The sequence below is a fragment of the Schistocerca gregaria genome, chromosome 6, assembly GCF_023897955.1.
Source record: "Schistocerca gregaria isolate iqSchGreg1 chromosome 6, iqSchGreg1.2, whole genome shotgun sequence".
Classification (NCBI taxonomy): Eukaryota; Metazoa; Arthropoda; class Insecta; order Orthoptera; family Acrididae; genus Schistocerca; species Schistocerca gregaria.
Genome location: NC_064925.1, coordinates 178,783,260 through 178,810,995, shown reverse-complemented (window position 1 = coordinate 178,810,995; position 27,736 = coordinate 178,783,260). Strand labels below are relative to the sequence as shown.

The following is a 27,736-nucleotide window of genomic DNA, read 5'->3' as shown; positions in this document are numbered from 1 at the left end:
AATCTCTTACTGATAAACGTCTATTATTTAGTGATTAATTAATCTAGTTACTTAAACTGAATAGATTAGAGACGTAAGATAAGAGTCATTCTTATACATCTTGAGAGGCACCAACAACCCTTGCTCATACTGTGGCATCAAGCAGTCAGGCCTGCAAGATGAGGAGATGAGTGGTCTGCCAAGCGAATGGATTTATTCTTATTTCTCGAGGAACATCAATGACTGATTATGAGCTCTAGTACCCACAATTAAGCTACAAATTATTCTCTTGTTTGAATATTACGCAACGGAAACGGATAACGCACACCTGACTATTAGGAATTTACACAACTTTCATTTTTCACTACGCTCTGGCAATACATTTTCTTTCTTACCCAACGGCTTTGATCAACACGTGGCCGTCGCACTGAATATGAATGGCGCGCACACACAAATTCAGGACATTCTGACACACTATTAAAAGAACGAGGCCACCAGTCTTCTTTTCAATATATTTTTTCTTCCCATAAATTCTATTATTATTCAAAGATAACCTAAACACACCATTACATTTTGTACAACAATTACACATGAGAAACTCCGCCCAATTGGCATTACTTTACATTGATGATTATGTTATGGTCTTGTAATTATCTAACGGTACACTGCACTTTCTGGATAGGATGGTGGATCTTTTGCTATATCACGCTTCGACTCACACCTATCACGAAAATTTACTCCAGACCGAGCGGAACAAAAAGGAACAAACATAACCCACTGCCTCTGAACCTTCGACCATAAATATAATAGACTGGCACTGACGTCATTTTCGTAGCTCCAACATCTCTGGACTGAAGTCACGTGAATGTTGGCAAACCATAGTTTCGTGTTGCGCTTATGGCTGTACTCAGCGTTTTGTCGGGGGAAATGGCATCGTATTTCAAGTGTAAGTGTTTCTATGATAGTGCAGATGTGTTTATTGAAATCTGCTGAAGTGACTTTTTTTACACTTGAAATAGATTATCGCGTAAATTGAAGTGTTTAAAGTGGTGCCTGTAAAGTCAAATTCATTACATTTTGGAAAGTATATGTGATAATTCGGTTACAGAAGTAAGTATAGTTGTTTATAGTTCCTACTCATAGGTTCCCTAAGGATGAAAACCGAAGGCAGCTTTGGATACAGGCCCTGAAACGGAAAAACTAAGCCATCTGCACATACGCGCCTTTGCTCGAAGCACTTCGAAGTGTTTTGATAGGTTATTATTTACAATGTATATTTACAGTGTGTCATTTTTAAACCTAGGCTCCAAAATAATTTTCTGAAACTTTTAAGTCTCAACTTTCATCTACAATATTTTTAACTGATAGTTTAAACTTTTGTAAAAATAGTGGGAACTGACCCTTTAAAGAGCGCCTGAAATTTATACTCTAAAATGGAACTGTTCCTAAAGTCGACAATTTTGGCACCTATAGTTGACGTAATTCCCATATTCCTTTTTCTTTAATAGGTGACTAGAGCTCAAAACGCGGCGAATCCAATGTTTAAAGTTTTGATACGAGCCCACTCTTACCGTTTAAAAGAATTTTAACGACATTTCACTTTAATTGATAGTTTATAGTAATTTCGTTCCGCTACCCACCAGAGTGGCGTTCGGTGTATTTGTTAGATTTTATAAATGGTACTGTGAACAAATCCAGGTCAAATGTAGTTCTGGCATAATTTTTCGCAAATAAAAAGTAATTTTTTTTGGAAGCGTTTGGCAGTCAATTGAGAAATGTGGGGAAAATACGATACAAACATAGGATGGCAGACTGCTGATTTGAAATCCCACTTCTGCACAGCAAGGCCAGTCTACTAGTATCTATGGTAGAAGCTCTGAACCTATCTTGCTACTTTCCCATGAAAACCACACATACTTAAATTACGTGAAATACATCACACTGGCAACATAGAATACATCACAAAGAATAGTCACAACGTTAGAATCGCTTCACTTTCAGCTTTCCCACTTCAATTAGTATTCATCCCAGTTTCACACGACACTGCCCCACTTCGTAACTTTTCTTTCCTACTACGAACTCTGGAGGATATATGCACGTCTTCCTGTGCAATGCAAGCCAAGTGGCGTTGCTGGATAGATGGCTAACTCACGTTGCTTCTCTCTCAGAGTATTAGAGTTTGAATCTAGCGTCACACAGAAACATAACACGCAAAGTAATGTTAAGATCATATTCGTCACACGCGCGAGTCCTCAACTGATACCTTGGACGAGTACTTCTCTATCCTTTGTCTCATATACAGAGACACACACACACACACACACACACACACACACACACACACACACACAGTACTACCCACGTGGAAGTGCTCATCTCTAACTTGAAGTCCTGGACACGCCATTTCTTAAATATTTCCAACTTAGTACTACCACAAAAGTATTTCAACTTAGTACTACCACAAAAGTATTTCAACTTAGTACTACCACAAAAGTATTTCAACTTAGTACTACCACAAAAGTATTTCAACTTAGTACTACCACAAAAGTATTTCAACTTAGTACTACCACAAAAGTATTTCAACTTAGTACTACCACAAAAGTATTTCAACTTAGTACTACCACAAAAGTATTTCAACTTAGTACTACCACAAAAGTATTTCAACTTAGTACTACCACAAAAGTATTTCAACTTAGTACTACCACAAAAGTATTTCAACTTAGTACTACCACAAAAGTATTTCAACTTAGTACTACCACAAAAGTATTTCAACTTAGTACTACCACAAAAGTATTTCAACTTAGTACTACCACAAAAGTATTTCAACTTAGTACTACCACAAAAGTATTTCAACTTAGTACTACCACAAAAGTATTTCAACTTAGTACTACCACAAAAGTATTTCAACTTAGTACTACCACAAAAGTATTTCAACTTAGTACTACCACAAAAGTATTTCAACTTAGTACTACCACAAAAGTATTTCAACTTAGTACTACCACAAAAGTATTTCAACTTAGTACTACCACAAAAGTATTTCAACTTAGTACTACCACAAAAGTATTTCAACTTAGTACTACCACAAAAGTATTTCAACTTAGTACTACCACAAAAGTATTTCAACTTAGTACTACCACAAAAGTATTTCAACTTAGTACTACCACAAAAGTATTTCAACTTAGTACTACCACAAAAGTATTTCAACTTAGTACTACCACAAAAGTATTTCAACTTAGTACTACCACAAAAGTATTTCAACTTAGTACTACCACAAAAGTATTTCAACTTAGTACTACCACAAAAGTATTTCAACTTAGTACTACCACAAAAGTATTTCAACTTAGTACTACCACAAAAGTATTTCAACTTAGTACTACCACAAAAGTATTTCAACTTAGTACTACCACAAAAGTATTTCAACTTAGTACTACCACAAAAGTATTTCAACTTAGTACTACCACAAAAGTATTTCAACTTAGTACTACCACAAAAGTATTTCAACTTAGTACTACCACAAAAGTATTTCAACTTAGTACTACCACAAAAGTATTTCAACTTAGTACTACCACAAAAGTATTTCAACTTAGTACTACCACAAAAGTATTTCAACTTAGTACTACCACAAAAGTATTTCAACTTAGTACTACCACAAAAGTATTTCAACTTAGTACTACCACAAAAGTATTTCAACTTAGTACTACCACAAAAGTATTTCAACTTAGTACTACCACAAAAGTATTTCAACTTAGTACTACCACAAAAGTATTTCAACTTAGTACTACCACAAAAGTATTTCAACTTAGTACTACCACAAAAGTATTTCAACTTAGTACTACCACAAAAGTATTTCAACTTAGTACTACCACAAAAGTATTTCAACTTAGTACTACCACAAAAGTATTTCAACTTAGTACTACCACAAAAGTATTTCAACTTAGTACTACCACAAAAGTATTTCAACTTAGTACTACCACAAAAGTATTTCAACTTAGTACTACCACAAAAGTATTTCAACTTAGTACTACCACAAAAGTATTTCAACTTAGTACTACCACAAAAGTATTTCAACTTAGTACTACCACAAAAGTATTTCAACTTAGTACTACCACAAAAGTATTTCAACTTAGTACTACCACAAAAGTATTTCAACTTAGTACTACCACAAAAGTATTTCAACTTAGTACTACCACAAAAGTATTTCAACTTAGTACTACCACAAAAGTATTTCAACTTAGTACTACCACAAAAGTATTTCAACTTAGTACTACCACAAAAGTATTTCAACTTAGTACTACCACAAAAGTATTTCAACTTAGTACTACCACAAAAGTATTTCAACTTAGTACTACCACAAAAGTATTTCAACTTAGTACTACCACAAAAGTATTTCAACTTAGTACTACCACAAAAGTATTTCAACTTAGTACTACCACAAAAGTATTTCAACTTAGTACTACCACAAAAGTATTTCAACTTAGTACTACCACAAAAGTATTTCAACTTAGTACTACCACAAAAGTATTTCAACTTAGTACTACCACAAAAGTATTTCAACTTAGTACTACCACAAAAGTATTTCAACTTAGTACTACCACAAAAGTATTTCAACTTAGTACTACCACAAAAGTATTTCAACTTAGTACTACCACAAAAGTATTTCAACTTAGTACTACCACAAAAGTATTTCAACTTAGTACTACCACAAAAGTATTTCAACTTAGTACTACCACAAAAGTATTTCAACTTAGTACTACCACAAAAGTATTTCAACTTAGTACTACCACAAAAGTATTTCAACTTAGTACTACCACAAAAGTATTTCAACTTAGTACTACCACAAAAGTATTTCAACTTAGTACTACCACAAAAGTATTTCAACTTAGTACTACCACAAAAGTATTTCAACTTAGTACTACCACAAAAGTATTTCAACTTAGTACTACCACAAAAGTATTTCAACTTAGTACTACCACAAAAGTATTTCAACTTAGTACTACCACAAAAGTATTTCAACTTAGTACTACCACAAAAGTATTTCAACTTAGTACTACCACAAAAGTATTTCAACTTAGTACTACCACAAAAGTATTTCAACTTAGTACTACCACAAAAGTATTTCAACTTAGTACTACCACAAAAGTATTTCAACTTAGTACTACCACAAAAGTATTTCAACTTAGTACTACCACAAAAGTATTTCAACTTAGTACTACCACAAAAGTATTTCAACTTAGTACTACCACAAAAGTATTTCAACTTAGTACTACCACAAAAGTATTTCAACTTAGTACTACCACAAAAGTATTTCAACTTAGTACTACCACAAAAGTATTTCAACTTAGTACTACCACAAAAGTATTTCAACTTAGTACTACCACAAAAGTATTTCAACTTAGTACTACCACAAAAGTATTTCAACTTAGTACTACCACAAAAGTATTTCAACTTAGTACTACCACAAAAGTATTTCAACTTAGTACTACCACAAAAGTATTTCAACTTAGTACTACCACAAAAGTATTTCAACTTAGTACTACCACAAAAGTATTTCAACTTAGTACTACCACAAAAGTATTTCAACTTAGTACTACCACAAAAGTATTTCAACTTAGTACTACCACAAAAGTATTTCAACTTAGTACTACCACAAAAGTATTTCAACTTAGTACTACCACAAAAGTATTTCAACTTAGTACTACCACAAAAGTATTTCAACTTAGTACTACCACAAAAGTATTTCAACTTAGTACTACCACAAAAGTATTTCAACTTAGCACTACCACAAAAGTATTTCAACTTAGTACTACCACAAAAGTATTTCAACTTATTGCTATATGTGGTTTCATTGTGACCATTGGTTACTTCCGAAGATTACTACAATCCCCTTAATATTACGTGCTTGTCATTTAATTCTCCCCCCCACAAGTTCCTGAAATAGAGGAACAATTATGCCAAACTACTAAAGTATTTCACATGCATACCATTCTGCCCACTCTTGTCTTTATGGAGCACACCTAAGACAGGTCTTACCAACCCAAGATCCAGCGCCAGAGTGCTGAAACATGGCCGTTCTTCAGGTCATCTCGCACCTGTGCCGAGGTGGGTGAACACCATGCTACTGTATTGGTCAGCCGCATTTCAGGTGCTCAAAGCTCTGGTAAATTTCATCTCTTTGGTTCCACCAAAGGATTGTCTCAACGATCATACACTGCACCTTCAGTATCTGCAGTTAGTTAACCATACATTCATTCATCTAACAGATCTCACCAAATTGGATGTAGGGATTTATTTTGTGGGAGTGCACATGTGATCAATTAAATAAATTGTCCTTTCCTACCCCGGTATTTGGCTTCGGAGTATTAACTGAAATTGAGTTATTACAAAAAATATGTTATTCTAACAAGAATAACGAAGAATGTTTTACCTATTTTCAATGTCAGGCCATACTGTACCTTTTCAATCTAACCAGTCATTCTACATATTTTGTTTTTTACACATATTATTATGTTAAGTTACATCTAACATACAACCTTATGAAACATTTAGTAATTGCTATACTATAACAAAAGAAAAATATGTTTGTGCTTGCAACAATAGAAAGACTAATTATGAGGGGCTAGCAGCAATGGTCTCAGGAAATGAGTGGAACAAGTAATGTGAGAAACTCCGAAAAAAAGGGAGGAAAACATTACATGACTGACTGGAAAACGAGAAGAGCTTGACGCGTATAGTGTAAGAAAATTTTCTTTGTTCTATGACAAGGGAAAAGTTAGCCATATACGTTCATTTTTGGGGGAAACAAGTTGAGGGTGACATGCAAGCGTTCAAGCTGATTCTTAAAGGCAACAGGACCTTTGACCCTTTGAGTTCGAACATATAAAAAATTAAATTTTTTCCCAAAATTGCATTTTATCATCAGAATAAGCAACCAATAAAAGAAGAAATTTGCAACAACTGGATTTTTTAAGGGAGTGCTTACACTTTGGAACCACTGGTGCAGTTTCAACTGCCCATCATTTCGTGACATATCTGGAAGTAGACTAATTTTTCCTAGACAATCAAATCTCTCTTAATGAGCTCAATGCCTGAAACAGATTGTCCTAAATAACAAGCAAATATGGGTTTAAAATTTAATAACTTTATAAACATTCGTACTGCTCCAGTTGAGATACCTACAGTCTCAGTAATGTCATGAATTTTTATTCGGCTTCAGTGGTTTCCATTGTGGCAATGTCGATTTGACGACTGGAACGCGCTTCATCTTCGGTGCTTATCCGTTAAGTTTAAATTCGCTAATCGAAAAGTAAATGGTCTTTTAATGAACGTGCATAGTCCGCTTGAACTTCATAAAACTATTTTCATTTGCGGGGCAGACCAATCCTTCAAATAAGAATGTTTAATAATAGCACGGAATTCTGTTTTTTCAATCGCAATCGTCACACTGACCAAATTTGAAGGCTATCTAAAATAAATCGTACTTCATTTAAATTCTTCATACGATCCTTGGAATAAACGAGTTTACCAACCATGAAGGTGCAACAAAAATAATAGATTTGTTTATTAATAAATCTTCTGCTACCAGTCACGATTTTTCTTTATTTTCCTTTTCGCACGACGCGTTTCGAGAAAATTCCTATTTTCAAGTGCGTTTTTTGTGTATTAATCCATTTCTTTAAATGTCAGTGTGTGTGAGTCTGCTACATTTCGTTTCCTTTAATTGCAATATGTAAGAAACACGCTCATTTTCAGTTGGGTATCAATTCTTTTTGTGAAGTTAGTGGCGTAATTTAGAAGAATTTGTACTTACAGTTTTAAAATGGTCCATTTGTGCAGTCTCACACACTAAACATCTGAACTTACCACAGCTGACATATACATAAATCAATTAGAACAAAAATTATTTGCCTTCCAAAAACCTTGACTAAAGAAAATAGAATTTAATAGGACATATGTAGACGACACACTACTGTTAGTGAAAGGGGATACCAGAAACATCCCAGACATTCTCAATCATTTCAATAATCTAAATGAGAAAATCAAATTTACAGTGGAACATAAGCAAAATGAAAGTATCAACTTTCTAGACAAATATTACAAGACAACACATGCACATTCAAAATTTATAGGAAAAACAATGACTGACACCACAATCCCTGCAACCCCATGTCACCAGCATATAGGTCAATGATGCATAGGCAAAAAAAAAAAAAAAAAAACCATTGAACCAAGAAAATATGCAACAAGAAATAAACACAGTTAAAAAGATTGCAGTTGCCAATGATTACAATGCTTCCATGGTTAACACAATCTTAGACAAAGTGACGAAAAACCCAGATACAAACTGCACCACAGAAGAGAAAGAGAAAAATGTATATCTAGTAGGCAATTTGTCACAGAAGATTGCAAATATTTTCAAAAATCACAGAGTAAAAATTGGGTTTTCTACATCTACAACAACAAAAACTAATACATAATATAAAGTGTAATCATGGTCCATATTCAGACTCTGGAATATACAAGGTAACATGCCAGGAGTGCTCCAAGTTCTACTAAGACAAACAGGCCGAAATTTCAACACAAGGTACACAGAGCACATTAGAGCACACACACACACACACACACACACACACACACACACACACACACACACACACACACACACACACACACACACACACACACACATACCAGCAATAGCATCACACATACATAATACAGGACACCCATTTGGAAAAATAGAGCAAAATGTCGAAGTATTCCATCGACTAAATAAAGGACACAAAATGGATTTACTTGAACTGGAGATATATTCACATTACAGAAAACAAAGATAAATATTAAATGAGAAACTTGAAAGTGAATCAGTGAATTTCTTCAGATGTTTCGATAATATACTTAAATATAAATAGTAAAACGTAGAAATAAGCAGAATTTTAAAATAAATGTAAGTAATTTATGAACCAAGTTGTTAAGATAATTACCCTCTGTACAAAAACACAATCTATGGAATACCTATAATATCTCTGGACTACCTGTAAGATCATTGTAATGGATTTGTTTACATAAGATATTTTCGATGTATGATGTGTACAAGTTGTGTGTGATGTTTAGTGTGTATGAGAGAGTGCATAAATGGACCATTAGGAAACTGTAAGTACAAATTATTCTAAATTTCGCCACTAACTTCACAAAAAGAATTGATGCCCGACTAAATTCTGGTGTCTCTTACATATTGCACTAAAAGTCAACGAAATGAAGCAGACTCACTCACACTGACATCTAAAGAAATGGCTTAATACATACAAACGCACTTGAAAATGGGAATTATGTCTCATAACGCGTCGTGCGAAAAATAAATAGAAGTCGTGACTGGTAGCAGAAGATTTATTTATTGATGAACAAACCTATTGTTTCTAAAGTCGCAGGCTTTCAAAAACCATTAATGGACCAAATCAGATCGCAACAAAAATGTTCCAGTCCTACATGGAAAGGTTCCAGACTTGTCAAACCACCCTCGTACTTACAATTACTGCTATCTCTGCGAAACCGGGGCAGGTCGCAAGCCTAAATATAAACAAATATAAGCGAAGGCACAATAAGTGCGCGAATACTTAAAATATGCTGATGCCAGACGCGCACACGCCTTGCAATGCAATACCTGTAGTTACATAGGAACAAGCTCTCCTTTTGCGTGATCTTACCGCTTTCCTCGGTCCTTATCTGCGACTGGTCAAGCCTCGGTCGCGGCACTTCGGGATGTCCCCCTGCGTATTCCGCCGCCGATGCAGACCCAGATGGAACCGGTGTATCCTCGGGGGTGGTGGAGGTGCTGGCGTCACTGCGGAGGGCGCTCTGCGATATCGCGCCGCTGAGAGGGGTTGCGTGCATCCCGGATGGCCCGGATACTGGCCACAGCGACATCTCGTTGTCACTGGACTGATCACTCGCAGTTGCTGGTGCATACCTCGGCGAGCCAGTAAGATTTTTCCCTGTCGCTGTAGTTCCCTCAACGGCCTCGGTCATTTCAGCATTTTGCGACTGTGAAACGAAGTGTTAGATTATTATGAAACATTCGTGTTTTCTTCAGTTTAATTTCTTAATGAGTTGTGTTACTTACAAGGGAACCTCCCCATCGCCCCCCCCCCCCGCCCCCCCCCTCAGATTTAGTTGTAAGTTGGCACAATGGATAAGCCGTGAGAAACTGAACACAGATCAATCGAGAAAACAGAAGTTGTGTGGAACTATGAAAAAAATAAGCAAAATATACAAACTGAGTAGTCCAAGCGGAAGATAGGCAACATCAAGGATAGCGTGGGCTCAGGAGCACCGTGGCCCCGTGGTTAGCGTGAGCATCTGCGGAACGAGAGGTCCTTGGTTCATGTCTTCTCTCGAGTGAATAGTTCAATTTTTTTTATTTTCAGACAATTATTATCTGTCCGTCCGTCCGATGCGAGGTAACTGCGCCGTAGTATGGGGGCACATAATCAACTTCGCTCTCCAAAATTCCAGGACACGTTCAGATTTGCTTGGACATATGCAGGATTTGACGATCTACACACGGAAAAATTTGAAAACGGTAAAAAGATATGTTTTGACAGAGCACAGGGAAAACTGTGCGACTGCGAAACTGTTGCAGTTTAGGTGACAAACTCATGTTTTCATCACTTTTTGGGAGTGATTATCACATCCACAAGAAAACCTAAATCGGACAAGATAAAAATCTTTTTACCCATTCGTCAAGTGTACAAGTTAGGTGGGTCGACAACATATTCCTGTCATGTGACGCACATGCCGTCATAAGCGTCGTATAGAATATATCAGACGTGTTTTCCTGTGGAGGAATCTGTTGACCTATGATCTTGCGATCAAATGTTTTCGGTTCCCATTTGAGAGCCACGTCCTTTCATCTACTAATCGCACGGTTTTGCGGTGCGGTCGCAAAACACAGACACTAAACTTATTATAGTGAACAGAGACGTTAATGAACGGACAGATTATAACTTTGCGAAAATAAGTAAACTTTTCACTCGAGGGAAGATTTGAACCAAGGACCTCTCGTTACGCAGCTGCTTACGCTAACCACGGCGGTCCTAAACTCTCACTATCCTTGAACTGTCTATCTTGCACATGGACTACTCAGTTTGTATATTTTGCTTATTTTTTCATAGTTCCACACAACTTATTCCTGTTTTCTCGATTGATCTGTGTTCAGTTTTTAAAGGCCTATTCTCTGTGCAACTTGTAACTAAATCTGAGGGGGGGGGGGGGGGGGGGGGTTCGGGAGGTTCCGTTATTAAATTCAGGACTAACAGGCTCACCGAAGAACTGATTGTGATTCTGTTTAGTTCGATCAGTCAAATTTTTTGTGCGCATTACTTCGGTCTGACAGTCGCCTGTGTACATTTGTAAAATTTTGCTATCCTCCCTGAGTCACCGTCATTTTACTTTCTTGTTATAAAGCATTCGCTGCATTTAATGTTTTAACTTTCACATCGGTAGTTCCGCCCGTGATTCTGCCTTAATAAGCATTGCAGCAAAGAGGGAAGAAATTGTTATGCCTGAACGAATGTAAAGGAAGCTGAACAATATTGTATGTTTTGGATGCGTCCTTAAGGACAGCAATAGGTGTGTAAATGACGAAGTATGAGTGTCAAGTACATTAAGACAAAAAAAATGACGCATCACAAAGGAATTATCGTAACTCGGCGGAAAATGGTAGAGGTGATTTACACTTTCAGACAAATGATAATTTCAGAAAAAAACTGGATGACATGCTCAAGAGAAAGGGCTACACAAATTGAGCAAGCCAATAAAGCTTTGATCCACGTCGGCCCTTATGCAAACAGGGATTCTGATTGACACAGAGTTGTTAGATATCCTGAAGAAAACCGTGGTAAATTGTGTCCAATTGATTCGTTAGACTGCAAAAATCCCGAGCTGGTCAGTGGGGCCTACCCGTAATGCTATGAATTTTCTGAATAGGCGATAGATCAGGCGACCTTGCGGGTCAAGTTAGGGTTTGACAAGCACGAAAACAAGCAGTAGGAACTCTCGCCTTGTGGGAGCGGGCATTATCTTGCTGAAATAGACTCGGATGGCTTCCCATGAAGAGCAACAAAACGGGGTATAGAATATCATCGACTTGCCAACAGAAGCTCGACCCACGCGCACGACGGCGGTGCTCGACAAGTCTTAGCGGCGGAGAGCATAATTTGCGGCACCGGCAACGTAGGACAACTGTTCACATCTGCTCAAGTCATTGCCATCATCTGTCAAGTCCAGCATTGATTTGGTGCGTTCATAATTTTCTCAATATGAGGCCAACAGGCATTATATTCCTGTAGATGTTGTTGTTGTTGTTGTCTTCAGTCCTGAGACTGGTTTGATGCAGCTCTCCATGCTACTCTATCCTGTGCAAGCTGCTTCATCTCCCAGTACCTACTGCAACCTACATCCTTCTGAATCTGCTTAGTGTACTCATCTCTCGGTCTCCCTCTACGATTTTTACCCTCCACGCTGCCCTCCAATGCTAAATTCGTGATCCCTTGATGCCTCAAAACATGTCCTACCAACCGATCCCTTCTTCTAGTCAAGTTGTACCACAAACTTCTCTTCTCCCCAATCCTATTCAATACCTCCTCATTAGTTACGTGATCTATCCACCTAATCTTCAGTATTCTTCTGTAGCACCACATTTCGAAAGCTTCTATTCTCTTCTTGTCCAAACTAGTAATCGTCCATGTTTCACTTCCATTCATGGCTACACTCCAAACAAATACTTTCAGAAACGACTTCCTGATACATAAATCTATATTCGATGTTAACAAATTTCTCTTCTTCAGAAACGCTTTCCTTGCCATTGCCAGTCTACATTTTATATCCTCTCTACTTCGACCATCATCAGTTATTTTACTTCCTAAATAGCAAAACTCCTTTACTACTTTAAGTGTATCATTTCCTAATCGAATTCCCTCAGCATCACCCGATTTAATTTGACTACATTCCATTATCCTCGTTTTGCTTTTGTTAATGTTCATCTTATATCCTCCTTTCAAGACACTGTCCATTCCGTTCAACTGCTCTTCCAAGTCCTTTGCCGTCTCTGACAGAATTACAATGTCATCGGCGAACCTCAAAGTTTTTACTTCGTCTCCATGAATTTTAATACCTACCCCAAATTTTTCTTTTGTTTCCTTTACTGCTTGCTCAATATACAGATTGAATAACATCGGGGAGAGGCTACAACCCTGTCTCACTCCTTTCCCAACCACTGCTTCCCTTTCATGCCCCTCGACTCTTATTACTGCCATCTGGTTTCTGTACAAATTATAAATAGCCTTTCGCTCCCTGTATTTTACCCCTGCCACCTTTAGAATTTGAAAAAGAGTGTTCCAGTCAACATTGTCAAAAGCTTTCTCTAAGTCTACAAATGCTAGAAACGTAGGTTTGCCTTTTCTTAATCTTTCTTCTAAGATAAGTCGTAAGGTCAGTATTGCCTCACGTGTTCCAACATTTCGACGGAATCCAAACTGATCCTCCCCGAGGTCTGCATCTACCAGTTTTTCCATTCGTCTGTAAAGAATTCGCGTTAGTATTTTGCAGCCGTGGCTTATTAAACTGATAGTTCGGTAATTTTCACATCTGTCAGCACCTGCTTTCTTTGGGATTGGAATTATTATATTCTTCTTGAAGTCTGAGGGTATTTCGCCTGTCTCATACATCTTGCTCACCAGCTGGTAGAGTTTTGTCATGACTGGCTCTCCCAAGGCCGTCAGTAGTTCTAATGGAATGTTGTCTACTCCGGGGGCCTTGTTTCGACTCAGGTCTTTCAGTGCTCTGTCAAACTCTTCACGCAGTATCGTATCTCCCATTTCGTCTTCATCTACATCCTCTTCTATTTCCATAACATTGTCCTCAAGTACATCGCCCTTGTATAAGCCTTCTATATACACCTTCCACCTTTCTGCCTTCCCTTCTTTGCTTAGAACTGGGCTGCCATCTGAGCTCTTGATATTTATACACGTGGTTCTCTTCTCTCCAAAGGTCTCTCTAATTTTCCTGTAGGCAGTATCTATCTTACCCCTAGTGAGATAAGCTTCTACATCCTTACATTTGTCCTCTAGCCATCCCTGTTTAGCCATTTTGCACTTCCTGTCGATCTCATTTTTGAGACGTTTGTTTTCCTTTTTGCCTGCTTCATTTACTGCATTTTTATATTTTCTCCTTTCATCAATTAAATTCAATATTTCTTCTGTTACCCAAGGATTTCTAGCAGCCCTCGTCTTTTTACCTACTTTATCCTCTGCTGCCTTCACTACTACATCCCTCAGAGCTACCCATTCTTCTACTGTATTTCTTTCCCCTATTCCTGTAGATAAGAGTTTGTAATTTTCAGATTGTCAGTTGTGCCTAAGGGACACGTTTTCTTGTTCGTTTAAATAACGCTGAACTGCCAATATATTTACTTAGTAGAATCACAGAGGACATTTGTAAAGTAAACTGACATTCTTTCATAGTCAGATCCGTTTAATTGAATAAATTTTTGTGTCAGTCCAAAGCTTGTTTCTGTTGACACCTTCCATTCGTATCACATGTATTCCTTTGTCATTCTCCAATTTAGAACTCACAGCTAGGTACCTAAATTATTCTTGTTATCCATTCCATTACGCACATAATTGCAGTTTGTATCTTAAGGACGTATCCGGATTTTAATTAACTTTCTGAGTCAGGGTAAACATATTTACACGAAGTAAGCTTTGCGCAATCTTCTAAGATGAGACCAGCCTTGTTCATAGGAGTACGCATACGTGTTCCTTTGAAGATACTAAAGCAGTATTACAGATCAACTGGCTTACTGTATCGCCCCGATCTTCATCCAATACGAAATGTAACCATCTGGAATAGCAGGTGAAATGTAGCAATCAAGATCTCTGCAATTTAGTAGTACTACGAGATCTAATCATCAGTCAGTGGCTTCAGAAGTATATTACATACCTGAGGAAAGTGACTAGCTGTCTTTCTCGCCGAATTGAAACCATTATTAAGGCTAAATGACATTTTACACGATATTAACGTGCTGTGTCCTTAGGATGTCCAATTTTTTTCTCCGCGATGTTTCAGATTTATCTCTAACGTTTATAAACTGAATGAACTTTATACATATCTTTCGCTAAGGAACTCAATTCGGCAAGAAACTTTTTAGAGACTTTATACATGCAATTCTTGAAACAAGGTAATGCGGCCAACACTACCTTAAATACGACTAAAATAAACACTATTTGGCACAGATTACAAAATTCTGAGTTTTGTTGCTTTGCCACATATGTGGAAGGTATGATTCCGAAAGTAAAACTGAACATTCAGCAGTGACGTTCTTTACGTACTGTCTAAATTAGAACTTTCGAAAGAGTTGCAAAATTATTAAATGACATAGTACGGACTGGCACCTTATGGAGCGTTAAACATGACTTATCCCGTAGTTACCTTTAGCTCGTAGTGTCAAATGTGATCCAACCTCGTTGCCATGCAGCTAGTTCATGATTTTTGCCCTTGTTGCTGAGGATCTCTTCCAGCTTAAAGAGTAAGAGGCATGAATCGTGTTTTCTACAGAGTAGTTACAATATCAGATCGACAGTAGCAGTAATCGTGGAAAATTGTCTTCAGACGTAAGTGATCTCTTTCACTATACGGCGTTCCTGAAATGAGGGAACAAGTGCCTTAATTTAGGAGAATGTGTACAGAGAATATTGACTATTTCCACTGTGCAGAAAGAAACACTATCTAGGCTATTTTACTGAATAACCTGTTCAGATACTTTTTGGATCCCCAGACCCATTAATTACGAGTTATCGCGAAACGCCGGTCGTCAGCTGGCTACGTTTTAAATGACTTAAGGGGTGATGAGAGAGTCCAAATTTGTGCGTGAAAGTCTGACAGCTGGTAAAGATGCCAAGAAGGCAAGTGTTCAGAAAGATTCAAATGGCTGTGAGCACTATTGGACTTAACTGCTGTGGTCATCAGTCCCCTAGAACTTAAAACTACTTAAACCTAAGGACATCACACACATCCATGCCCGAGGCAGGATTCGATCCTGCGACCGTAGCGGTACGCGGTTCCAGACAAGCGCCTAGAACCGCTCGGCCATAACAGCATTTTGCATTTATAGGAGACAAGGCCTATCTACAACTTCATCTACACACATACTCCGTAATCCACCATACGGTGCGTGGCGGAGGGTACCTCGTACCACAACTATTATCTTCTCTCCCTGTTCCACTCCCAAACAGAACCAGGGAAAAATGACTGCCTATATGCCTCTGTTCGAGCCCTAATCTCTCTTATCTTTGCGGTCTTTCCGTGAAATGTAAGTTGGCGGCAGTAAAATTGTACTGCAGTCAGCCTCAAATGCTGGTTCTCTAAATTTCCTCAGTAGCGATTCACGAAAAGAACGCCTCCTTTCCTCTAGAGACTCCCACCCGAGCTCCTGAAGCATTTCCGTAACACTCGCGTTATGATCAAACCTACCAGTAACAAATCTAGCAGCCCGGCTCTGAATTGCTTCTACGTCCTTCCTCAATCCGACCTGATAGGGATCCCAAACGCTCGAGCAGTACTCAAGAATAGGTCGTATTAGTGTTTTATAAGCCGTCTCCTTTACCGATGAACCACATCTTCCTAATATTCTACCAATGAACCGAAGACGACTATCCGCCTTCCCCACAACTGTCATTACGTGCTTGTCCCACTTCATATCGCTCTGCAGTGTTACGCCCAAATATTTAATCGACGTGACTGTATCAAGCGCAACACTAATTGAGTATTCAAACTTTACGATATTCTTTTTCCTATTCATGTGCGTTAATTTACATTTATCTATATTTAGAGTCATCTGCCATTATTTCTACACAGCAGGTAGCTCTACCTTCTTCACTGGTGATCGTGGAGATCGGTCTTAATAAATAGGGGGGGGGGGGGGGGAAGAGGGGGGGTTGAGAGACGTTCGGCCTGCACTGCCAGCATAGAAACTCACGTTTGCTGCCGAAGGGATGGTCTGGTGGAAGGAACTGGCGTCTACCTTCGACGCTCCGTAACGTCGTTGGGTAACGTTTCAGGACACTGGTTCCTATCCCCTGTTCCTCAAGACAGACTCTTCAACCCATCTAAGTTTGTTCCAACATTTCTAGGACACCCAGTATAGACTCCTAATTGTTTTCAGCTGCAGCCTTTTGTTGCTCGCAGTTAAAAGCTGGCAACAGCGGTGCCAGTAGTCCAGCATCATCGCTTGCCGAATAATCTACAGTTTTCATCATTTTTACTTTTGTTGAGAGCAGCTGCGCAGTGGCGCGCAGGAGAAGGTTCTGCGATTACCTTTTTCCAACTGACGACTCGAGGGGCAGGGAGCAGGACGTGGCGGTCGGTAGAGGGCAAGGCTTCTTGCAGGCGGTCCCTAAAGCTGGAGGGCGCCGACGTGGGCCGCAGAGGGCTCGGCGCCCCTGGCGGGGAGAAGCCGGTGGCCGTCGGCCATAGCGGCGATGTCGGCAGCGAAGGAGGCGGCGACGGAACACCAAAAGGCGGAAACGACGTCAGCGGAGACGGCGGTAGCGACGTAAGCGGCGTCATTGGAGACGGCGGCGGGGGCGGCAATGGGGGCGGAGAGAGTGAAGGCGCCGACGACCCGGCATCCTCACTGCTGCTGGCCACAGCACGCCGCCCTCCCGCTGAGCTGTCGCTGGATGAGGTACGCTGTGGTTTGCTCTGCGCTCCGAGAGACAGACAATAGCATTTTTATTGTCTATTTGGCCTTCAGCATGGTTCAAATGGTTCTGAGCACTATGGGACTTAACATCTGCGGTCATCAGTCCCCTAGAACTTACAAGGAGACAGCAAGACAGTGGGGTCGGGGATTTTTCCGAAATTTTGTGTGGTGAAAGAGGACCCCTAACACCTCAAGTGGTCAAAATATTAGGACGCACTACTCGGAACATTCCGGGAAAAATCAATCCAAAGTTTCTCAGGTGCCTTATGAGTATAAAATGTTAGTCCATTGCCGACCCGCCGTCTGGCCTACATGGTTAGCGCTCGGACCCTTTCGCCAGAGGTCTTGGGTTAGGTTCCTCCTGCGGCACTTTTTCTGTTGCTTGCAAAATCGTAGCGCATTGTTACAGGAGAATCGTGAAATTAATTCCCGGGAAGACTGTATAAAAATTCATTGTATAATTCACCAATATTCCGAGACATGATTGAATATGCCTGGTTTGCCTCAAAATTATCAGAAACTCAAAACATTTTCGTAAATGTTAATGGGGCATGTTTTTGTACAGATTTATTGCAAACGCCCTGTGATTGAAAAATATCGACCTTTATATGTTGCGCAAGATGTCGCAAAAATTGCTTTGTTTTTACGATAATTAGGACTGCGGTTCTTGTTTATAATTATTATATGTATAAAAACTAAATGTTTCCCAATCAACTTTGTTATTCTGATTAAAAACCCAATGTTTCCCCTCATAATATAAAATTAAAAATGGAAAACCCACCGCTATGAATTGTGTTGTTGGACAAAAAGAAAATGTTTATTGAATAATGTAACTAATTTGTTAAAGATAATTTAAGTTTGCAGAACTTTCTGAATAATTGGTGGAATAACAAAAGAAAATGCAAGAAAGGAAAAAAGTGCCAGAGGAGGAATCTAACCTGATACCTCTGGCGTAAGACTCCGAGGCCTAAACATCTACTCCAGACGGCAGCTCAGCAATGGACTAACATTTTATACTAATAAGGCACCTAAGAAACTTCGGATCGATTTTTCCCGGGATTTCCCGGGTAGTGCGTCCTAATATTTTAACCGCGTAAGGTGTTAGAGGTCCTCGTTCACCATACAAAATTTCGGACAATCCCCGACCCCACGGTTGTGCCGTCTCCTTGTTAGAACTACTTAAATCTAACTAACCTAAGGACATCACACACATCCATGCCCGAGGCAGGATTCGAACCTGCGACCGTAGCAGTCACGCAGTTCCGGATTGAAGCGCCTAGAACCCCTCGGCCACCACAGCCGGCCGTTTAGCATGAGTACACTACTTACTAACAATGAAAATTGTAATTTCTTGAACTTAGACGCGAACAAGATTCATTAACTTAACTGTTTCTGCACTCTTGTGTAAAAGGCAAACCTAATTTATAAATCCTGGAGTTTTCGGGAAGAAAAGAAAAAGTTGTACCTCGACTAAGGTTCTGTGGTCGGACTTGAAAACTGCTCGTTAAAAGAAATTTCGACAGACGTCTGAGCACTGCTCTTTCATTCGTTATTAAACGACTAGTAACACCTGTATCGAAGTGAACCCTAAGATCAAGTTCTGAAAGGATTTGTTCTCTGCATTGATCGTACTTCGAGAAGGCGAAGATTACGTGATTAATGCCTCCCACATCACAGGTGTCTGAATTTCGTAGTTGTAGACGAAATAACTGGTTAGGGAAACTGCCGTGATTAAATCTCATTCTCGTGATTGGAGAGAGAGAGCTCTGACATCCACAGGGTTTTTCTGTAAGAGCGTGCAAAAATTTAACAAGATATAGAGGAACAATTAGAAGTAGAGAATCTACGGTCGGAGAAGCCAGCCTAAGGAGATAATAAAAGCACAGTATTGCATACTTTTTATTTGCATTACAGGTAACTGCAAATACCATCACTTACAATGAACGTACCATTTTATTTTTATTTAGCGTATGGCTAATACAGACATACAACATTAAATTACGTATACATATATACATATTTACGCACAAGAAACTTTTTTTTGGCTTTACAACTGAATATCCAGTCCTTCAACCCAGCGCAATTCTATCATCTGTGTGTAACATGCAGTGTCTTTTAGTTACATATTATTCATATGTACACTCAATTCTTAGCTATGGCATTCTTTTTTGGGGAACAAATCCACAAAATATGAACACAATTTTCAAACTCCAGAAAAGAGCCATAAGAATAATAACCAGAAATAGTAGTCGAGCTCATTGTAAAGATCTGTTCAAAACACTGGGAATTTTAACTGCTCCATGTGAACACATTTACCAGTCAGTTGTACACATCAAAAGTAACATTGGCAATTACTGCACAAACAGCTCTGTCCATGACCATGCAACAAGAGATAGACTCAACTTACATTTACCAAGAAAAAATAAACATAAAACTCAAAACAGCATTTTCTACCAAGGAATAAAACTGTACAATAAATTACCAAAAGAGATTAAAGAAATTTCAAAAATACACTTATTTAAGAAGGCAGCTAAAAAGTACCTGTTATGCAATGCATTTTATACATTGAAGGATTACTTAGATAAAGCAGAGTAGGGGTTTGATAAAAAAATGTTATACAAACAAATAATAATAATGATGATTATAAAACATCCAATATTCCACATAACACCTTCACTTTATTATTTTTCTTCTTTTTTCCTTTCTAGAGACACTCTCCCCTCAAGCTATGCATAGCACAATACTAACACCTCTTCCTCTTTCTGAGCTCAACATCTCACTCATTATGAAGGGATGCTGATTCAGTTTTTCAGGATAGCAAATGGGAACTTGCAGTACAGAAAATGGCCCAAGGATCACCTGTGTGTGTGTGTGTGTGTGTGTGTGTGTGTGTGTGTGTGTGTGTGTGTGTGTGTATGTAGTGAGTGAAGTGTTATGAAACAATGTGTGTATAGTGTGTGCAGTGACTGATAGTGAAATATGAGTGAATAGTGTGGCATTACATTATTTAATGAGTTATTTGTAAATAAATTATTGTATACCAGGAGTAAAATCTAATGATTGTCTCTAACTAGACGTCTGTAAATATGTGTGTATACGAATTAGCTTATTGTAAATTGATCTAAGCTTGTAAATACTTTGACATGTCCTATATCCTTGTAAAAAGAGATCTACGGATGAATAAAACTACTACTACTACTACTACTACACTGCATCTGGAGTTGCTAGCAGGAAGTCCTCTTCAGCACCATGATTGGCTCGAATCCTGCATTCACTGACAATGTGGTGAACAGTCTGGTATGGCGCCCCGCAGCCACAGGCTGGATTATGCACCTTCAACTTTAAGAGAGCATCCCTGCATAGGCCATGGCCGGAACGGATTCTATTAAGTGTTGTACAGGTCTTGCGTGGTACGTCGAATCCACGCAACATGTTATGCAGGCGCAAATTTGTCACTGCTTCCCACCGAATTTTCCATTTTGCGTAGATCAGAAGTCATTACACCGGTTAACAGTGTAAGTCAATGAACTGGAGCAGATGTGATTGCGCCAGATGTGTGCATTGTATTCAGCTGGGTATCAACAAGCCTTGTATAATGACTGTTCACCCAAACAGTTACACAATACTCTGCAATTGAGTACACCAAACCCAGAGCTGAAGATGGCACGGTGGTTGCTGAAGATCCCCAGGTAGTTCCACATAGCTTATGGAAGATGTTCGAGTTCTCAACTTTTGAGCTAAATTAAGAAGGTGGCGTTTGGAGCATAGTGTACGGTCCAGGGTGATACCAAGATATTTTGGGTTCCAATTATGTCGAAGAATACTGCCTACGAAACTTGCTTCCAGTTTTACGTTCGCCAACCGATTATTTAAATGGAAGCAACACACTTCTGTTTTACTTACACTGGGTTGGGGTCTCCAGATGCTGAAGTATAATTGTCTAATACAGACAGGTCATTGGTTAATATCTCTTCTGTTGTCTTCATTTCCTGGTGTTATACAGCTAGAGCCAGGTCATCGGCATAGTATATTTTTTTGGACGAAGTGTCAGGTAGATATAGGTTTTTAGACAAATGATAGCACATCCCACGTTTCTTTCTGACGCGGTTCTTGAACCATCCGGCAAGATATGTAGAGCTTCACTCCATTTTTCCCAAATATATGTGCTGTGTCTCATTTTAAGGTTACCACGCATTTAGTTTCCGTCAAGACGAATGTTTTAACACCTGAGGCCAGTGATTTTCCTCAAGAGAGAATGGTGACAATATGTGGTGGCACCTCTGGCCGCATATGTACTGATCCTATCGTTAACTAATAACCGACATAAATTAGTGTGTTAAGAAACCCCGATAGTCTAACCTAACTGTTGTAAGAGTGCACTAAGTTGGTCACCAGCCCAGAAGTACTGATCGTTGAGTCATCACCATTTGGAACACTTTACTGTTCTCTCCTTCAGACCACTGCCACACTCAGGGATCCCAATAATTAGATGCCGCGCGGGATTAGCCGAGCGGTCTTAGGCGCTGCAGTCATGGACTGTGCGGCTGTTCCCGGTGGAGGTTCGAGTCCTCCCGTGTGTGTGTGTGTGTGTGTGTGTGTGTGTGTGTGTGTGTGTGTGTGTGTGTGTGTGTGTGTGTCCTTAGGATAATTTAGGTTAAGTAGTGTGTAAGCTTAGGGGACTGATGACCTTAGCAGTTAAGTCCCATAAGATTTCACACACATTTGAACATTTTTTAAATTAATTTTAACTGTAATTGCCTGACCAGATGCCTATTTTCTTTGTGAGCCGTTGATTAATAACAGTAGTTGAAGTTCTTTTAAATGTATTATCTCAAATGAGAAAAGATCACAAATTGGTTGAATTTTCTCATGTCGAGAAATCAGAAGGAGCCATCTGTTTTACTTGACAGAAACCTTCCCAAGTCAAGATAGCATAAAAATTTCTTTACTTACAAACTACTGGTTTCGACAAACTTTGCTGTCATCGTCAGCTTTGTGACTGTGTATATGCATGGAACATATTAGTTACGACGTAATATTTGAGATTAAAATTTTAATTTGGCGTTACAAAAGGCAGAAATGGAACTGTACACACACACAAACCTTCAAAAATGGTTATGAAGTATGTTCATTTTGATTTGGACCTCATACAAAGTTTTCATGTAGACAAAAATAGTGCATTTTATGAAAGTTTGGTATAAAACATTTAAAATCAAAAAACACGTACGTGGCCACGTTCCTACATGTAACTTCAACAGTTGTACCTTATACGCAGTCTAATACGGATCTTCAATGATTAGATCACGTCCAGCTAAGGTGAACAGATACGCTACTGTGCTTTTTATGACGTAATGATCAACTGTTGAGACCTACCTATATGGACGTAGCTATGTGCTCAACGAGCATTTTGATTTTAAATGTCTTATTTTTGACACCCTTTACATAATGTGCTACATTTCACACACATGTCAATTTGGCGTGAGGACATCAACTCATGATGAACACATTTTGTAAAAAAAATTAAGTATGTAATTTTACAGTACCATTTTTTGTAATTCCAAACAAGCTGTTATCACAAATGTCATAACTCATGATATGAGATGTGTCATATATATGCACTGTGGTGCAGACCAGTTGTTTGAAAACAAATTTTATGGAACCTTGACCTTAACAGGTTTTTAGCATGATTACGAATATTTAAATGTTTCGACCATTTTTCTTCTACTGATCGAGTTATATCACAATATGCTTTATTTACTTTCAAACATGTGGCGTAGTTTAGAGTGACTTCTTCCATGTCAAAAATCTGACCATAGTAGCTGATTATTATGTGTCGCGCGTCCGCGAGTTGACAGTTTAAGACAAACATTTCTTCCTCATTTTACATAACCCCGCAATGGTTACTACTTACCCTTCAGCTCTTGAGGTAAGCGGCCAAATTGGCTCACAGTGATACTCAAAAACATGAAATAAAATTAAGCCCATCAACATATAGCTATCCATAACTATTTTTGTTACTAAGTAGCCAAATTCCATTTTTAAAAAGCTCAAAGCTAGCAGACTTATTTTGATTCGCCTGTTAGTTGCTACATTCATGTTATGAAATATGGCTCAGAACCGCAGGCGGCATAAATACTAGATTTAGGGCGCAGTTTGATGACCATTGCCTACGCCGTCTGCACACAGTGCTATTCCAAAAGAATAGAACGAATATAGGGTCCAATTCGCTGACATGTTAGCGACCAGATGGCAGCGCAGTTGTGTACACAGCACTATCCTAAAGGGACAAACTGCAGCTTATACAGAGCAGGTAGGGATCCAAAGGGATTGGGGTGTGAGTGGTTGAGGTTGGGGGGTGTGAGTGGTTGAGGTTGGGGGGTGTGAGTGGTTGAGGTTGGGGGGTGTGAGTGGTTGAGGTTGGGGGGTGTGAGTGGTTGAGGTTGGGGGGTGTGAGTGGTTGAGGTTGGGGGGTGTGAGTGGTTGAGGTTGGGGGGTGTGAGTGGTTGAGGTTGGGGGGTGTGAGTGGTTGAGGTTGGGGGGTGTGAGTGGTTGAGGTTGGGGGGTGTGAGTGGTTGAGGTTGGGGGGTGTGAGTGGTTGAGGTTGGGGGGTGTGAGTGGTTGAGGTTGGGGGGTGTGAGGGAGGGACATTTTATGCGAGTGCTACTGAGACAGTAGAATAGGATAATAGGAAAAGGGACTAGCCGCGTCTAAAAGCAATTATAACAGTAAAACAGCGATGACGAAACAGATGGCGTACGACGTTAGAAGTTGTGCTGAAAGCGGTTTGATTTTTTCAAATGATGGTCGTTTAAAGGGAAGCTATAGCGATTCTGTGAGTGAAAGAAGGAAACACTTGGCGGTAGGAAAGGTGTTAACAGGGATCGCCGTCTGTTCAGTTCGTGTTAGCGGACATTTTATCGTAGCAAATGTTGACTCATCAAATTTATTTGATGACATCTAGAGCGTCTCCCTTGATCATAGAAAGCAAGCGTCTTCTGTTTAATGCAAGCGGTTGGCATTTGTAAACACACCATAAAACCGTCGTGTATACGAGGAAGAAGCAATTTCGGAATAGAAATTAGGTATATCGGAGCTTATCGTGGCACTATAACTATTGAAAATTGTTTTATAAACTTACATGAAAAACTTTTAAGCAAAGATGAAAATCTACTTCTTCAAAGCGAATTAGAGTAGTCTGCACTATTTGAATAAGTCAAAACCAGAAATGATGTAAGGAGTTCATTGTCGCCACTGATATTTGTTCATTGAAAAGGGAATTGAACTGTTGTTTCACGGGGACAGAAAATCAGAGCAATATTTTCGTTGATGCTGTAGCGGTGGAAGCTCAGAGTGAACAGGAATTGTGTTAAATACAATGGAACATTTGTTAGCTGTGGGTTAGTTAACGGACAAGAAGAATGCGTCATATCTGTATGCTAGAGGATTAAATTTTGCAGCCGCGAAAGATAAACTTCACAGGTACACGCAAGGCATAGAAGCAGGACAAGACCAAATTGTGTTATTAGAGTATCAGCTAATGCACAACAATGTAAAAGTCTTGCCTAGTTTTGAATGGATTAGAGTCCGAAATCTGTCAAATTCGCGAAAATGCAATCGGCGTAAAGCATACGTACTTGCCAAGCACGTGGATATACTCAATCATTTACATTTGAACTTTAACACATCAGGTCACAATTCATTTTTCATATTAAAATGATTTTCAACGGTACGATTACGACTCCATACTGTGAACCGTATCTGTTATATCGCACTAATATTTTATGTCAACATTAACAGGAGGGATATTGGTTTAATTAGATTTTGTACTCCAAAAATCACTGCGTCGTTTAGTGATTGGGAACTACAAAAATAACTATTAGTTGATGTCATGCGATTCTTCTGTTACTATATGCCATCATTCTAGACTATGACGAAATATTTAACAACAGTTTAATACCCCTTTTTGCTCCACTTCAAAGATCTTTGCCAGAGAAATATAGTGAATTTTAATCGAATTTCTTTCTCAAAGAAAACTGATAGTGTAGTACCGGCCTTAGTTTACGGAACCAGCAGGTGGTATTAAACTGACTATAGACGCTTAACGAAAAGGAGTAACTCCCGGTATAGACATATAACGCGCTTTCGTTTCTTCGCTGACATCTGCTTGATTTTGATTTTAGAAAAACGGTAAGCCGATCGCTGTAGTTAGTTATCAATAAGTAAATCTTTATGTACAACAGCGTCTTATATAATATCCTAAGATTACTTACACTGACCAAGCAGTCGCTACGAAATGGCATAAACATTTAGTCTCGGTTCAGATAACGATATTCGAATCTATCCAGATGAAAGAAAAATGAGGTAATATCTACACTTCCGTCGCTGGCTTAACAGGCACTAAATGGAGATTCAAGAACAGGACAGCCTATTGGCACATTAAATAATACTGGTGAAATCGTGTTTCAAACGAGGGAGAGAATGAAGTCTGGTACTTTTTTTTTTCGAAGTTCTAACGGCGTCCTTCCGATTACCCAAACAGATACAATCTGCAATTTTATATTGCCAGTAACCGTACAGTCTACGTAATGTTTCGGATATAGAATCAATATGAGCTATATGTAGGAGTAAATCATTTAAAAAGTGGACTACGACCCACGTACAACGAATAGAAGTATGTATAGCCATCAAGATCTTTATTGTCGGGTAAACGAATTTAAACGACATGAACGATGCAAACTTTACAGTTTCCAGATTCCAGGTTGATGTACCTCGTGGAGTTAGTGACATTTCATAGCGTGAAGACAATGATCCACGGAACAAGCAAATAACTTCGAACACGTTTGATATTTCACGCACCCACACAGTCTACACAGATATACTAAAGGAATAACAAGAACAGCTCATGAAAATATCACTTATTTGGAAACAGAAGTCTTTTCCGAAAGGCACAAAGAAATTGTCATTGGATCAAATATACTGCAGTTGTGGAAGATTTTTACTTTTTGCGAAAGTTTAAAATTTTTTGATCACTAAATCAATCCACTAGTCAGGCTCTGCTGCTCCATGGACCTCTGCTACAGGTATATTTCAGAGATACTCACGGAACAATATTACAGCCATGTTTGTTTTAACCAGACTCATCACGGAAAATTTTCACATACTACGTTACCAAAACAAATTTGCATTTGACTTTACAATCTCTGTGAAATCAGTAGGACCGAGTCAGCGTTGCGTATGAAAAACTTTTAGTTCAGAAATAAACACACACTTTCGAAAGTCGCAACAAAGACTAAGAAGATAAATAAAGTATTTTTCAAATCGCAACTCCTTCACAGAAAACTGAGGTGGCCGGAAGCTGTTGAGTCTTATAGTAAACTGTTTACAAACTGCCGAAACAATATGTGGGTGTCAAAACGCAGAAAAAAACTGAAAACACTGATCACAGAAGCAGAAATCTGTAATTCACACAGGAATCTGACCACGTGTCCTTACATTAGTACTCACCATCCTTAACAGATTGTCACTCCTGCATAGGACCAGCAGTATCTCCAAAAACGCCGCAACAGGAGCGTGTAGCTAAGTATCGCGTGTCAATCAGACCGCAGATGTTTCAGTCTAGAGAAACAGTCACACCTCTTAGATGAGATGTGACAAAGGCCAGCTCCTGGGCACTGCCGATGCAGGCTGCTATTCCTCGGCCGTGTGGCTGCGATGTAAACAGGAACTGATCACGTGAACAGAGAGGTTTACTATTGCCCACGCTCCAGCGGTATTATTCAACGTTAAAGGGGCCTACACACGCACCAACCGACCGACCGACAAATTGGATGTGTGCAGGTATTTTGGCCGACCCATACACTTCCCTTGTCGGGATGTCGGGCGTTTCGGACGACCGGAGAGCCTAAACACCTCCCCCATCCCCCCACCCACCCCCCTTCCATCTCACCCACATTTCCAAAGTATGCCTTGGATAGCGCTGTCGTGCCAACCACACACCTGTAA

At 39.1% G+C, this 27,736-nt stretch overlaps 1 protein-coding gene across 2 annotated transcripts in view; it reads right to left on the bottom strand.

Annotated features, from left to right (window-relative positions):
* LOC126278681 (uncharacterized) overlaps nt 1–27,449 on the bottom strand; it is a 45,378-nt gene extending 17,929 nt beyond the window's left edge. The window contains exons 1-3 of one of the 2 annotated variants that reach the window (XM_049978934.1): nt 27,239–27,449; nt 17,347–17,733; nt 9,681–10,017 (exon numbers count right to left, since the gene is read on the bottom strand). In XM_049978934.1, the coding sequence (XP_049834891.1) occupies nt 9,681–10,017; nt 17,347–17,733; nt 27,239–27,241 (727 nt within the window). In that variant the 5' untranslated portion in view covers nt 27,242–27,449. The remainder of the gene's footprint in view (nt 1–9,680; nt 10,018–17,346; nt 17,734–27,238) is intronic. The other variant, XM_049978935.1, reaches the window with a different exon arrangement.
* Between the last annotated feature and the right edge of the window lie 287 nt (nt 27,450–27,736).